Source organism: Phaethon lepturus, unplaced genomic scaffold, assembly GCF_000687285.1.
Source record: "Phaethon lepturus isolate BGI_N335 unplaced genomic scaffold, ASM68728v1 scaffold9483, whole genome shotgun sequence".
Taxonomy (NCBI): domain Eukaryota; kingdom Metazoa; phylum Chordata; class Aves; order Phaethontiformes; family Phaethontidae; genus Phaethon; species Phaethon lepturus.
In genome coordinates this window covers 1,778-15,633 of record NW_010529684.1, presented here as the reverse complement: position 1 = coordinate 15,633, position 13,856 = coordinate 1,778, and the positions used below count along the sequence as shown (strand labels likewise).

At 37.7% G+C, this 13,856-nt stretch overlaps 1 protein-coding gene across 1 annotated transcript in view; it reads left to right on the top strand.

Annotated features, from left to right (window-relative positions):
* FOCAD (focadhesin) overlaps positions 1-13,609 on the top strand; it is a gene marked incomplete at its 3' end in the record, with an annotated part of 28,560 nt that extends 14,951 nt beyond the window's left edge. The window contains exons 8-12 of the mRNA XM_010284018.1: positions 10,245-10,349; positions 10,759-10,860; positions 11,387-11,517; positions 13,114-13,240; positions 13,554-13,609. Of these exons, the coding sequence (XP_010282320.1) occupies positions 10,245-10,349; positions 10,759-10,860; positions 11,387-11,517; positions 13,114-13,240; positions 13,554-13,609 (521 nt within the window). The remainder of the gene's footprint in view (positions 1-10,244; positions 10,350-10,758; positions 10,861-11,386; positions 11,518-13,113; positions 13,241-13,553) is intronic.
* Positions 13,610-13,856: the final 247 nt, after the last annotated feature.

The following is a 13,856-nucleotide window of genomic DNA, read 5'->3' as shown; positions in this document are numbered from 1 at the left end:
GAAAGAAACTGGCTTATTTGTTGATATTATCAAATAAGTATGAAGATACAACATGAGGAAGTTGAAAAAAGTGTACTAAACCATTCCTATTTTTTGGTGACCTCATGAGTTAATCTCTGTGTTCTTTTGTGGTTACTGCCAAGTCCCTTGTGACATCTGTATTCTTGCTTCTTAAAAATATGTGCATAGTCTTTGTGTGCTTCAGTACTGAATTCAAGCCAGAATTATGCAGTATGCTTATACTTCCCTACATAACTTGGAAAGATAAATGGGGATATCTAGAAATAGTAATAGGTAATGGAGGAGGTGTTGTGCAGAAACAATCGTATCTTAGTTGTAAAATGAAAGAAAAATGTAGGGAAGGTAGAAGCATTGCTTCAAATTTCAGATGTGCCATAAAGACAAGCTTTATTTGCTTCAGTTTCTTTTTTAATTGCTTTATGTCTGAAAGAGTTCTCATACTCTGCAGCACAAGAGTTGGAAAAAGGTACAGCTTACAGAATATGCACTTGATGACTTACGGTGCTGAGCACTGTAGTTCTAATCCAGGGAAGCAGTCCAAGGATGTGCTTGCTGTTGAACACATACTGAAATGCTGTGCTAAGCCAGCCCATTATACAGTGCTTTTGGAGATAACTGTATTTCTTAAGCCGGAGAAATTTTTAAACCAGGTGACAGCTTAATCTGTTGCAGGTTGCTTGCTCTTAACCTTTTATGTCTCTTCTCAAGTCTCCTTCAGGCTGTCCTTTTGTTCTGTTGTTTTATTGTATCGCTGTGTTTCATAATACACTCAAATTGCATTAATTTTTTTCTCAGTTGGATTTTTTTGCATTTTAACTTTATTGTCTTTCTAGCATTGTATTCAGTCATACTTTTGCATTGCAACTAGGTGTTAAGAGGATTAGTTAATTTTTATTTCTAGGCTTAAATTATGCTACTTCCAGGTTTTTTGTTTTCTGTCTTCAGACACTTAAAATTTGATAACCTCTCTATTGAAGAGAAGGATTTGTTTTTTGTATGGTATATGGAAAAAGTAATTCTGACTCTTATTCAGACACACAGTTAACAGACCAACAAGTCCAGTTTTCAGTCTGGAGAATTACTGATGAGGACTGTGGGTGTTATGTGGGCATGGAAGAACATGTAGAATCTGTTAATTTACGTGAGCTATGAGATCACTGTTCTGAAAAAAGTGCAAAAATTATATTCACATCTTAGTCAAACTAACTGTAGCTGGGTTTCCAAAAAGTGTGTAACGTCCAAACACATTTTACTCATTGTGTTTCTCACTAGAGCTTGAGGAAATATACACATACAATGCTTTGGAGGGAGGAATACAAAAGGGAAGGTTTCATTGGTCCTATAAGGATTTTTCATTGTGGCATCTGTAGCACAGCACTGACTTTTATTTTTTGTTTGTTTGTTTTTGACTGGAAGAATCACAGAATCATTTGAGTTGGAAGGAACCTTTAAGACCATCTAGCCCAACCCCTCTGCACTGAGCAGGGATGTCTTCAACCAGATCAGGTTGCTTAGAGCCCCATCCGACCTGACCTTGACCTTCCAGGGATGGGGCATCTACTACCTCTTCAGGCAACCTGTGCCAGTGTTTCAGCAGCCACATTGTCAAAAAGTTCTTCCTTCTATCTAGTCTAAATCTACCCTCTTTAAGATTAAAACCATTACCCCTTGTCCTATTGCTACAGGCCTTACTAAAAAGCTTGTCCCCATCTTTCTTAGAAGCCCCCTTTAAGTACTGGAAGGCTGCAGTAACATCTCCCTGGAACCTTCTCTTCTCCAGGCTGAACAACCCCAGCTCTCTCAGCCTTTCTTCACAGGAGAGGTGTTCCATCACTCTGATCAGTTTTTGTGGCCCTCCTCTGGACCCACTCCAACAGGTCCATGTGTTTCCTGTGCTGGGGGCTCCAGAGTACCCTTGACAAATAAACTATTTGATATAGTTGTTCAAAGTGCAGTTTGATAGTAATTCAAAAAGCAGTAACTTGCTGAAAAAATTTTGCTGAAGTAATTGCAGAGTGATTGGACTAGATGAGCTTTAAAGGTCCCTTCCAACCCAAACTATTCTATGATTCCATGATGATACAGCACCTGAGCAGCATGGCCTGAACTCTTGACTGTCAGGAATGATTCTCTTCTGAATTTCATTGGAGTAATCAGGAATAACTACACTGACTTTAAATGAACAGTTTTAGAGGCAAATTTAAATGCACATCAGCAGAGTTACAGAAGCTTTAGACAGATACAGGGAGAGGAATTTAACCTGAAGTTGATGTTTGGCGTGACATGGATGGGTTTACTTACTTTGTTCTGCTTTTTATAAGCCAAAGGTTTTGGTCACCAATACAGTAAGTAAGATTGATGGACACAGCCACTTGAGCTAACTATGGTGATCTGACCATTTCAGAATTAAGAAGCCCTTCAGGCTGGTGAAAAAGGCCTTCCTGGCATTGGGAAAAATAGCTTGTGCCCAAATGCAGTAGGACAATAAAGTTCAAACTGCATCGTATTTTCGGTTTCCCTAATGATCAGCTGAAGTCCATGTGAGTTGGAAACTGTTGTTTAAAATGTGGAACTCAAACCATAATTTGTCAGTATGGTTTAACTGGCTCACATTTCATTCACAAGCAGGAACTGCAAATGGTGAGCTTTTAGTCTTTTAAATGTGGACTTTAAAACACTTTTTTCCAAAATATGTAAAGTATTTGGGTGTCTTTTTAGTAGTATCACATGAAGTGGTCGGTATAACTAGTAATACAGCTGACATTCTGCTGTGTAATATTTGGAAATTTGGTGTGAGAAGAATACTGTGCGTAACTGGGGTGATATTTCTCTTCTCAGTCCTTAGTTAAGTGCAACCAAGGACACTCAAGTACTCTCCAGTTAGCAATACCTAATGCATCGCTATCTTTTAAATTACACTTTTTATTCCAGAAAATCTTAATACTTCAGAACTGGGACTTACTGTTTTGACCAGTTGAACTTGGGATCACCTAGCATTTGTCCTGACTATGACAAGTTATTTTAGTTTTAAGTCTGCTTAATGGTTCTACAGAGAATATTACAGTGTGGCACAGCACTGCACTGGAAGATTCTCTCATTGTTTCTTGTAGGTGCAGTGCTCTTTACAAGGCGGGAAGAATTACCTAGGATGTGTCTGGTCTTTCTCTTGCAGTTAAAGTGTGGAAGAAAGCATTGAAGCTCATGGATGGGCGAAATAACCATTTACTTCAGTAAACTCAGTGATCAGTGTGATGGCAACAACCACTAACATATTGGTAGCAAAGTTATACTTCAGGAATTGCTTTATTTGGTTCTGTGGTTTATTCTGTTCACATAAATAAAAAGTGTTTAATAAAAGATGGAGAAAGTAAGTGGTAAAACAGTGATTGGAATGTCCTTTAAGTTGAGAAAGTGGAAAGCTCATCACAACAAACTTGTTAAATATTTTGACTCTTCAGTTCCGTAGAGCGCTTTATGAAAGAAGGTGGTGTGCAGCATAGTAATTAGAAAGGTGTTCTGAAGAAGAAAAGAAGTAAGTCAGAGATTGGGTGTAGAAGGAAGAGGAAAAAAAAGACTGTTAATGCCAAGCTTGTTTTTAAACAGTCGCCTATATTAACTTGAGTCTGTTCTTTTGGTGTTAGCAGCACTTGAACATGCAGTTTAAACACAGGTGTTTGTAATGGAAGGAACATCTAATCACGTAAATACAGGTACATTCTGAATTCTTCGGTTTTGATTCATGTTCAAATCTAAGTAAACTTGGGGCTAGCAGACCTCAGAGCTTAGCCTTGCAAAAGGTAAATAAAATGTCCACAGGGCAAAATAAAAAAAGTGTCAATGTTGCAGCCAAACTGTGGACTACCTGTACTATAGCAGAATATATAGAAAAGCTGAGATATGGTGAGGGTCATAGCATGAAAAGAATTGTGTGGTACTTTTTTCTCTTTTTTTGTGTGTGTTAAGCCATCAAGGCAATCAGTTCTGCTGCTAGTGGAATTCTGTTACTTTGTGGTTCAGATGTGGTTGTAGCTGTGGATACTGAATTGAAAACTCATATTTGATTGCCATGCAAAATCTGAGTTGAAGAATTAGGTTTCAAAATAGGGTCAGAAGGAGGGAACGTGCACTGTGAATGCTGTCCTTACTGATTTCATGTTTATTACAACTCTGCGAGGGAGCGGGTCACAAACCCAAAGGATCTCTCCCATTTCCACACTGAATATTGTTTTTATAAGGAGGCTATTGTCCGTGTAGTAAATTAATGGAGCATTTAAAAAACCTTGCTATGTTAAAAAATAATTACCATAATTGACTTTGCATGCTTTGCTCTGATTGTGGTTTGTTTTTGTGTTTTCTTACCCTTTCCATGAAGAGACCCTACAGAGCACTTCTGTAGATGAGGAAGGATGACTCCCTTCCCACTGAGTAAAAGCCTTTTTATGATGCAAGATTAGTGATTGTATTAGATCTGTTTTTAACTGAGGCATTTTGGAGTAGTGGTCTGAAACACTATAGAAGAAAATCCAGGAATCTTTCTGAAAGGCTGACGAATGAAGATTAGTACATGGGCTTTTAGGCTGTCTTAAATCAAATCACTATAGAGGTTGCACTGACACATGCTGTTCATTAAAGACTTCATCCGATTAGAAGCACCGTATTAATTTTCTTGTTGTGCAAAAACTGTTATTACAATATGTGTGAAACAATCTGTGCTGTAAGGGGAAGGAGTTAAATCATGTGGGTGGTCACAGGTGAATAGTAGCACAAGATCTATTACCATTATTAGAGGATTATGGGCTCTAGAGGACATCTGTTGTTTTATGGTCTTTCAACTGCTGGAATGAAATATTTTAGTAGCAAAAGACACCATTCTGGGAAGACTATTTGAAGATGCATTATTTTGTGTTCCTTGAGGGCTGGAAGTGCATTAAAAAAAAGGTAAAATATATTTTTATTTGGGTAGAAAACATGTTTAAGGGTACGTTGAACTGGATTTGGCTTGCTCAGGTAGTGCCTGGTATTGTTCTGTGTCTGATTATGTGAACTTCAGAGAGTAGCGGTAGGGAAAAATTTTTTTGTATTGTAGTCAGATCTTGTAGACAGATTCTTTATGGCTGAAACTGATAGGGTAGGAGCCTGCTGGAGTACATAGAGCAGTTTTTTGAAAAACATGGAGTTTTTTGAAAAACCTAGCTTATGTTCTCTAAAAAGTCCTTCTCATACCTTGAGAGCAGTTTATTTTATAGCTTTTATAAACAGAAACCTATCTTCATTTGTACACTTACCTAAAAAACTTGCTCCTTTGTTTGTGTGAATTGTCCAGTATTTCTGTCTTGCTCACTGGAGCAAGAAATGCCAAAGCCCTGAATGCTTTTGCAAACCTGCTCATTTAACTGCCTCGCCTGCTGGAGAAGTAGATTGATGCTACCTTTCTTCCAAAATTCAGCCCAACATTTCCCAGAAATAAAACCTGGAACTTTGCAGTGACATTTTTCCTGCCTTTTGGCTGGCTATTGGAGGGGGGGATGGCGGGGTGGAATGATTTCTTAGTGTTAAAATTGACCCAAAAGAACCCTCCAGGATAGGCATGCAAGCAAATAAATTGTGGTAGGAATAATGTGAAGTGATAGCCTACATTTAGAATTTAAAAAGGGAACAGCATATCTTAATATATATTTGGATTATATTTGTTTGAAATGGGTTTTTCCTTTTGAACATTACTTTAGTTGGCTTACTGTTTTCTGCCTCTTACACTTTGTTCTGACAGCAACGGCTGCACAAGGACAATGTCTCTTCAGTAAAACATAAGGATATGTGAAGTAACAGAAGAGTGGGATTGTCTTTCTCCTCTGCTATCCTCCCTTAGGTTGTGCTTTTGAAGAACTGTCCTGTGAGACTCATTTTTCTGTTTTTCAATGTTAATGCAGACATCTTGTTACTGAATTTTGACTGGGACCAGAATTGATGTTAACCAAACTCTGCCATGTACTGGTGAGTTTGGAATGACTTGCTTCCCCCACCTGCTTTTGTACTTCAAAGAATATTATGATAACAAGGAATACTCCTTACGATGCAGTATTTATGAAGTATTGTGGTGATGGTCTTTAAAGTGTGACCAAACATTTCAAAGGTATTTAAGTTAGGAGGAATGTGCTCATGAAGGCACATGATGGGATACATTCAGGGAAGCCCCAGAGAGTGGAGTGGGGGAGAAGGATCCCAGTTGCTATGTGTCTGAAATAGCAGCTGAGCTGTGATGAGAATAAAGCCAGGTGGGGAGGAGGAAAAAAGAAGAGGGAAAAAAAAAAGACTGACTTTGAGCAGAGAAGAAAAGGTAGTTCAGAGAATTACTGAGGAGTTCCCTTAAACTCCAAGTTTAATTAAAGCGCTGTTCCAAGGTGATGCTGTGAGGTGGGTTGTATGTGGATTCACACCTTTGGCTTCCATGATTTAGACACAAGTGATAGGTCTGAAAGGAGATGCGGGTTTAAAAGGTTCTTGTCATAGGAGAGAAAATCTGAGGGAATCTTAAGAACTGTGAGCTACACTGCTTCTTGGGGACTATGTTACTCTCTGAAGTATTTTACTTCTCACTATATTTTAGTCTTTCTTCTATAGGACTGTTTATTCTGGATGAGTGAAGTTTTTGATGATATAAAAGCAGACTGATGATTTCAGAGCAACTTGCAAAGAACCACCATTGTTCTGGTGAAAGTCATATATATGGCCATGTAAACAGGAGTGGTATCCATCTCAACTTACCTTGAATTGTTGCAAAGTTGATGTGACTTCATACAGTTAATGGTGATTTAGGAATACATGAAAAATTATCTCTGCCTGCAACTGTCTGAGCTACTTTGCTCTGCTGAGACAAGGTTGTTAGGTTGGCCTGGGAGCGTGTCGGTTAAGAATGCTGGTTGGGAATGTTCACCATGGGGCAAGGCACTGGAGAATATGTTATAAAACCAAATCTTGGTGGGTGACTCTTTCACCTGTTTTACCCTTAGCTTTAAGGTAGTAGTAGCATTTATTATTGATTCATCTTTTGTCAGTGAAGAAGCAAAACCAAAAAAACCTGCAAAAAAACAAAGCCAGAGAAATGCTTGAAATGGAAAGCTAAATTTGTCACAGCTTCACATACTCATATGAGCTATTCTCACCACCACCTTGTATGCTGATCTATGCTATAAGATATGCAGTTAGATAATTAAGTTATTAATTATTTGTTTATTTCTGAAATCCTGATGATCGATATCTTGTATTACACATTGGCTTTTGAAACCTACAGTTGCAGCCTAGATTCCTATAAAAGCACAGGTTTATACAGGTTTGCAGTCTTATGTTTGCATAAATCTAAGTCTTGTGATAAGTGTGAGGCAGAATGTTTAATTAACTCATTTCTAATTCACATTTTCTGTGTACAAAAATTTTTAATTCGTATAATATAGTGGAAGAGGCCTTGCTTCTATATCTTTTATTTAGAAAACTGATCATTATGTGTGTATGGTTAGAGGATTGAATGTTCTCTTTGAAATATTTGTACTTCACATGAAGTTTCAGTTTGACAGATATTGCCTTATCTGTATCTCAGATACCTTATTTCTACTTTGCTCATCTGCCATTCAATTTTTATGTTAAAGGTAACGTAGTTTAATTTGTACATGTTGTGCATTCACCCTGGTGAGCAGCTGAGCCTCATGCAGCCACTTGCTCACTCCCTTCTCCAGTGGGATGGGGAGGGAATCGGAAGGGTAAAAGAGAGAAAACCTGGGAATTGAGGTAAAGACAATTTAATAGGTAAAGCAAAAGCCATGCACACAAGCAAAGCCAAACAAGGAATTCATTCACCACTTCCCGTGGACAGGCAGGGGTTCAGCCATCTCCAGGACAGCAGGGCTCCATCACGTGTAACAGTTACTTGGGAAAACAAATGCCATCACAACTAACGTTCCCTCTTCTTCCTTCTTCCCTCAGTTCTATTGCTGAGCACGACATCATATGATATGGAATATCCCTTTGGTCAGTTGGTGTCAGCTGTCCCAGCTGTGTTCTCTCTCAGCCTCATGTGTGCCCCCAGCCAACTTGCTGGGCAGCATGAGAAACAGAGGCCTTGATGCTGTGTGGATGCTGCTTAGCCATAGCTAAAACATCCCTGTGTTACCAACACTGTTCTGGTCACAAATCCAAAATGTAGCCCTGTACAAAGTACTGTGAAGAAGCTTAACTCTATCCTAGCCAAAACCAGCACACAACAAAAGCGGGAAAACAGCCCAACTTTCTTTCAGACTTTTGGATTGAAGGGAAGAAAGGGGAGGGAGAGTGCTAGCTAAGAAGATGCTTTCAGTTTGGAATAAACAGCTAGGAAAGCAAGGCACTGTTAAACTTGCACTGAAGTGCTCCAGGGTGTGAAAGTCTGGTCAAATGAACAGTACTTTAAATTCCCAGTCATTTTATTGATTTTACTTTGAAAGATTTGAAGTAAAGCCAGTCGCCTGTTTAAGCAGGTGATGGGGTAATGACTGCCTCTACAGATGATAGACAACAACCTGTGCAAATAGAGAAGGGAAGGGACACTAGTCAATTAGTCAAAAATGTGGGGACCCTTTCGTTTATAAAGGGATTTATTCTGTTTAAGAATGTCAAGTAGTATTTGGAAAACCAGAAAAAATTGTTATAGTCAATTCCTAAGTTATTAAATATAGATTCCAGAACAAAGTTTTTAAGTTTGTGGAAACATGTATTTGGATTATTCAGCTGTAAAGATAGTGATGTCATCTCAAACAAACAGTATTTTTTTCTGTCTGTAATTTTGAACTAGTGATTAGAGGGAAGTATGCAAAGTCCCAGAGTTCTTGGATTTTTATTCATTATTTTTGCTCTGTAGTTTCTGTGGACTGAGTCAGATGTTTGTACAGTAAAAAATTCTACCATCTGAAGACATCTGCTCATGTAAAAATGCATACTGAGAGAATGTTGTAGCAGAATTTCCCATAAGAGTTTTTTGAACCACTGTATGTATAAACCACCCGTATATATATAAAAAGGGTCAGCATTACCAGGGTGAATTTTCAGAGGGGTAACATTGCTGAATTATAGATTAAGATTGGATCCAATCTTGTAAACATTGGGTTTCAGAGTTGGTTGGTCTTTGTGTCAGCCCAATATGTGTGGGCTTTATGCACACTTGTTCTCCTGCTTTAAGCATCCAAACTGAATGGGTTTTCTAAAGTTAACAGTAATTTGAGGTTGAAGAGGAAAGAAGTCTTCCAGGGATGACTCACTCCAGAGGTAAACAATAAAAGTGACATGGAGAACTCTATACTCTGTTTACCATGTTAGGAAAATAATTTTCTGAAAGCCAGAAGACTCAAAAATGGTTGTGTCCATTTACTACTGCCAAATACCAAACTTCCTAATTAGCTTTTCTGTTCTTGGGAGTGACATTATCTTTTGACACAAGTTTTGCCTGTGGAAGACTAACCCATGTGGCTAGGTGAAAATCATTACTACTGTATAAAGGCAGAATGGAAAGCAGTGCTGTTCATTTAGTTTTTAAGTATCCGTAAAAAGAAGTGGGAAAAAAAGCAAGGCCATCATGAGTAGGTTTAATTTTACAACATAGTGATATGAATGTGCACAAGAAAAAACTGAAGGACTTGTGGGTATGAAAATACTGAAAATCTGATGTAAGTAAAAGGGGAGTGGAGGTAAATAGTCTCCTTTCCTTCGTTGTCACTTCAAGGGCAGCTCTCTGGAAGTTTTGGACCATGTATTAAATAGTGCAGTAAATTGTATTAAGTGACAGGTTTGTGGGATATAATAGTAGCATCATCAGAATTCCTCTGTAATGACAGAACTGAATTGTAATAGTTTCTTCATGGATTTAGTATGTATTTTAATGTACTATTTTCAATTACATGTTCCTTTCATTGTGCCTGTAATGGAATTTCAAGTAACAATTATTGTGGAAATTAGATTATTGCAGTGGTTACAGCTGAATATGTATAACAAGATGCTTTTAAGATGACAACTTAAAAAGAGATAAACTGTAAGTCCTACGACATTACAGACTTCAGAATTTTCCTTTCTCTTTCCTATTAGCAGAAAAAAATATGCAGAAAAGTAGGAGTTCCTAATATGTTCTGACAAGTTCACTGTCTTATGTTAGATACTGTGTTGGCAACCTAGTTCCAAGATTATTTCCTGGTTTTGTTTTATTTTAGGTCCCAAATCTGATCCCAGTTCTGATATTTAAATTGGGAAGACCTTTGGAGCCTGCACTTTACAGGGATATATTGTATACATTGCCTACACTGGGCGTACACAAGGTCAGAATGAAAAATTTTTAGTAAAACAAAAACTATATCAATAAGAAGTCATTTATTTATACAAAATTGTTTAGACTGAGCAATTCATAGCTTGCCTGAAATAACTAATTTGTAAGCTTCAGCATAACTTTCTAATATTTTGGATGGGATATGGCGTTTGTTTTAAAGAGTGACAGGTACGTTGTGCTTCATTGTCTGCCCTGTATCATTATTATATTTAAATATATCATAAGAAGATGCTCTTGGACTTGTTGTGCACTGAAGTTTTTTCAGAAAATTACTTCTAGTTTCTTTCTGATGTTGCGGTTGGGCATTTACCTCCCCGTTGTACTTGATTGTAAAATAATGATTTGTAGATTGTTCTTGGATGTAAAAAATAAGTGACATTTGGTTAAAAATTTTCTTCCAGGTTTGTGTAACTCAGATTCTACGTGCCATACACATGCTGGGGAGCACGCCAAAGCTTAGAGCAGTTACTTTGCGGCTGATAACATCCTTATGGGAAAGACAGGTCAGAAAATTCTTGTAGTGTCACTAAGATGACTGTAGTTGAAAAACTTCACTATCTCTAACCAAGGAAGGAAGTTAATTTTGGAACATTGTGTATACTAGTATCTCGTTATCAGCAGTATAAAGTAAATGGTGGAAGTGGTATCTACTTTGGTTCTGTTCTAGTGAAAATTTTCAATGGTATGTCTTTCATGAAACCTACTTATCGTTTCATTAGGCCTCAGACTGGAATTAGGAAAAAAAAATGTTTGGAGGACAGCTTTCTGCTTTTCATAATGTACAGTAAGAACAAGACCTTAGTTACATGGCAATAATTTGCTTCTTTGTTTATAACGTAGCAATAGACATTTGGTCTGCAAAAGCCAGTTAGATCTCAATGCAACATTAGATTCCAGTAATGAAGAAAAGAGAAGTATGGTATGCAGTAAAACTGGTATTTAGAAGCCATGCAAAGGCACTAGCAATTGAAAATCCTGTCACCAACTTTTGAAGGTATGATGATGATTTTTAAATTAAATCTATTCTAGGATCGAATTTACCCAGAATTGCAGAAGTTCTTAGTGATGTCTGATAAGCCCTCTTTGACTGTTGACAAAGATGCTCAATGGGAAAAGCTGATTGCTAAAGCTGCTTGTATAAGAGATATATGTAGGCAGAGGTAAGTGTGTTACCCATCTTATGTCTTTGTAAGGGAACACAATTTTTTTTTTTCAGAAAAGCTACATAATTATTTTTACCTACTCTTTTATATTAATTGTGGGTAATATTTTTCTAGCTGTATGAGATATAAGCATTGCTAATCTCAGCAGCTAGTAAGTTTGGGGTTTTATATCGTAATTAATAGAAAGCACATATAAATAATGTTAAAATTAAAATGTCTTCATCCTGAAACAAAACATGCATCCTGTACTGATCCAGAGAAGAAACTTAAAGCATACCACTTCCAAATTATAAAAAGAGAGTGACAAAACATTAGAAGAAACAACTGATGATCTGTCTGTATTTTGATCTATTCAAAGAAGTTTTGGGTGCTTTTCTGAAAAGTATATTTTGTCACACACACATTACTGGTCTTTAGTCAGATGTAATACTGAACACAGAACAAAGTTGTGTAAGTCTTAACTGGATGCCACAGTGATCCTTTCCAACTCTTAACAATGCATTAATATCAGTACTTGACAATAATTTACAGTTCCTGTAAAGATTATTTTTAAACACGTTATTAACTACTTCCTGGGTTTATGTGCACAATACCACCTTTTCTCTTTCTCACCTATCTTTTGGGTTCCACTTTTCTCTTTCCTTCTTGAAGGTCAGTTCCGAACAACTGAGAACATTCATGTATCTTCCAGTCATCAACTAAAAAAAAAATTCTTAAAGAAAATACCCTTTCCTTTACCTCTTCAACCTTCTTTAATTTTGCCAAACAGCATTTTTCAACAAATATTAAAAAAACAAAAGGAAAAGCAGGAGAGAAGTCTCAATGCAGCTGTAATATTCTTTTTGCCTGGTAAGCGGTGTAGTTAGAGCTCAGGTGTATGCACATTCTTAGTGCATTCAGAAATTATTTGGAAGAAAGTAAGAGCAAGTAGAGGAAGCCTGAATGTTCCATGCGTATAAATAACCTAGCCAGGTGCTGTTTACCCCACGTACTTACAGTATGAGCAACTGCTGAATTGGCAGTTGATACCTCCCCCACCATGGCCCAGTAAAACTGAACAGATACTAAAAGACTGGAAAGCAAACAAGCAGCCCATGCAGTCATTGAAGGAGAGACAAATGACACTGCAGCAGCAAAAAATTTGGAAAAATGCTCCTATCTGATGTCGCAGGGCCCCATGTCTTTTGCTTCCAGAATCTCCACCAATACACAGTAGTGAGTGTTTATGGAAGACCGCAACAAAGAGGCAAAGAATAGTGTCTTTAATAGCACACCTGGATTTTCCTTCTCAGTCATTTCTTGAATGACGCAATTTTTTAGCATACACAACATCCTTGGACAAAAACTTCCACAGCTTAACCACTTAGTGATCTTTTATTTGGAACTTGATACCTGCTGAATTAATTTTCCATGTCACTCAGCCTTTAGAGCTCCCTATATTATATTGCTCCTTGTATTTTTTTTTTCCTCCCAGTTTAGTCTGTTTTGGTTGTCACTTAAAACAAAACCAATACACAATGAATTTTTGTGTACAAAGTGGAACTTGTGTGGATGCATGAATATTGCCTTGTACCTTCATGTGTTTTCCTGTAGGCCATACCAGCATGGAGCAGACATGTTGGCTGCAATTTCCCAGGTATTAAATGAGTGCACAAAACCTGATCAAGCTTCACCCGCTGCCATAGTGTTACAGGGTCTTCAGGCACTTTGTGAGGCTGAGGTAAGATTAAATTGGCTTGTCCCTGTGTTTCAAGTTTTGCTTGTGGATCATGGATGTTTTTCCTACTTGGCTTTTTATTTTTTAAGAGTACCTTGGATCATTGCAGAAGGTCAGCTTCACAGTTTGTTTCAAAGGCATTCTTTCCTGCATTTTTCCTTGAGAGTTGAAAAGAGTGGCTCTTTTGAACATAATTCTTATTAGCTGAGAAGTATGTAAATAATTTAATTTTTGATACCTTCTTATTGCTCTGCTGGTTCTCATTCACATAGTGTACCTGACAGGGAGTGAAATAACTTGTAATTGTTACTTATAGGAGGAGGCTTCTGTTTTCCTCTTAACACATTCATTACTTACTGATGAAGAGGACAGGTAAGGCTTGGAACATGCCACCCAGAGAGGTTGTGCTGTCTCTATCCTTGGAGGTTTTCATGCTCCTCTTGGATACAATCCTGAGCAACTGGGTCTGATCTTGTAGTGACCCTGCTTTGTGCAGTAGGTTGGATTAAAAATATCCTGAGACCCCTTCCAACCCAAATTGGCCTGTGATCCTATGATACCCTGAGTTAGGAGACAAGGCTCTTTGTTTCCACAGTGACATCCCAGACCTGGTGATGCA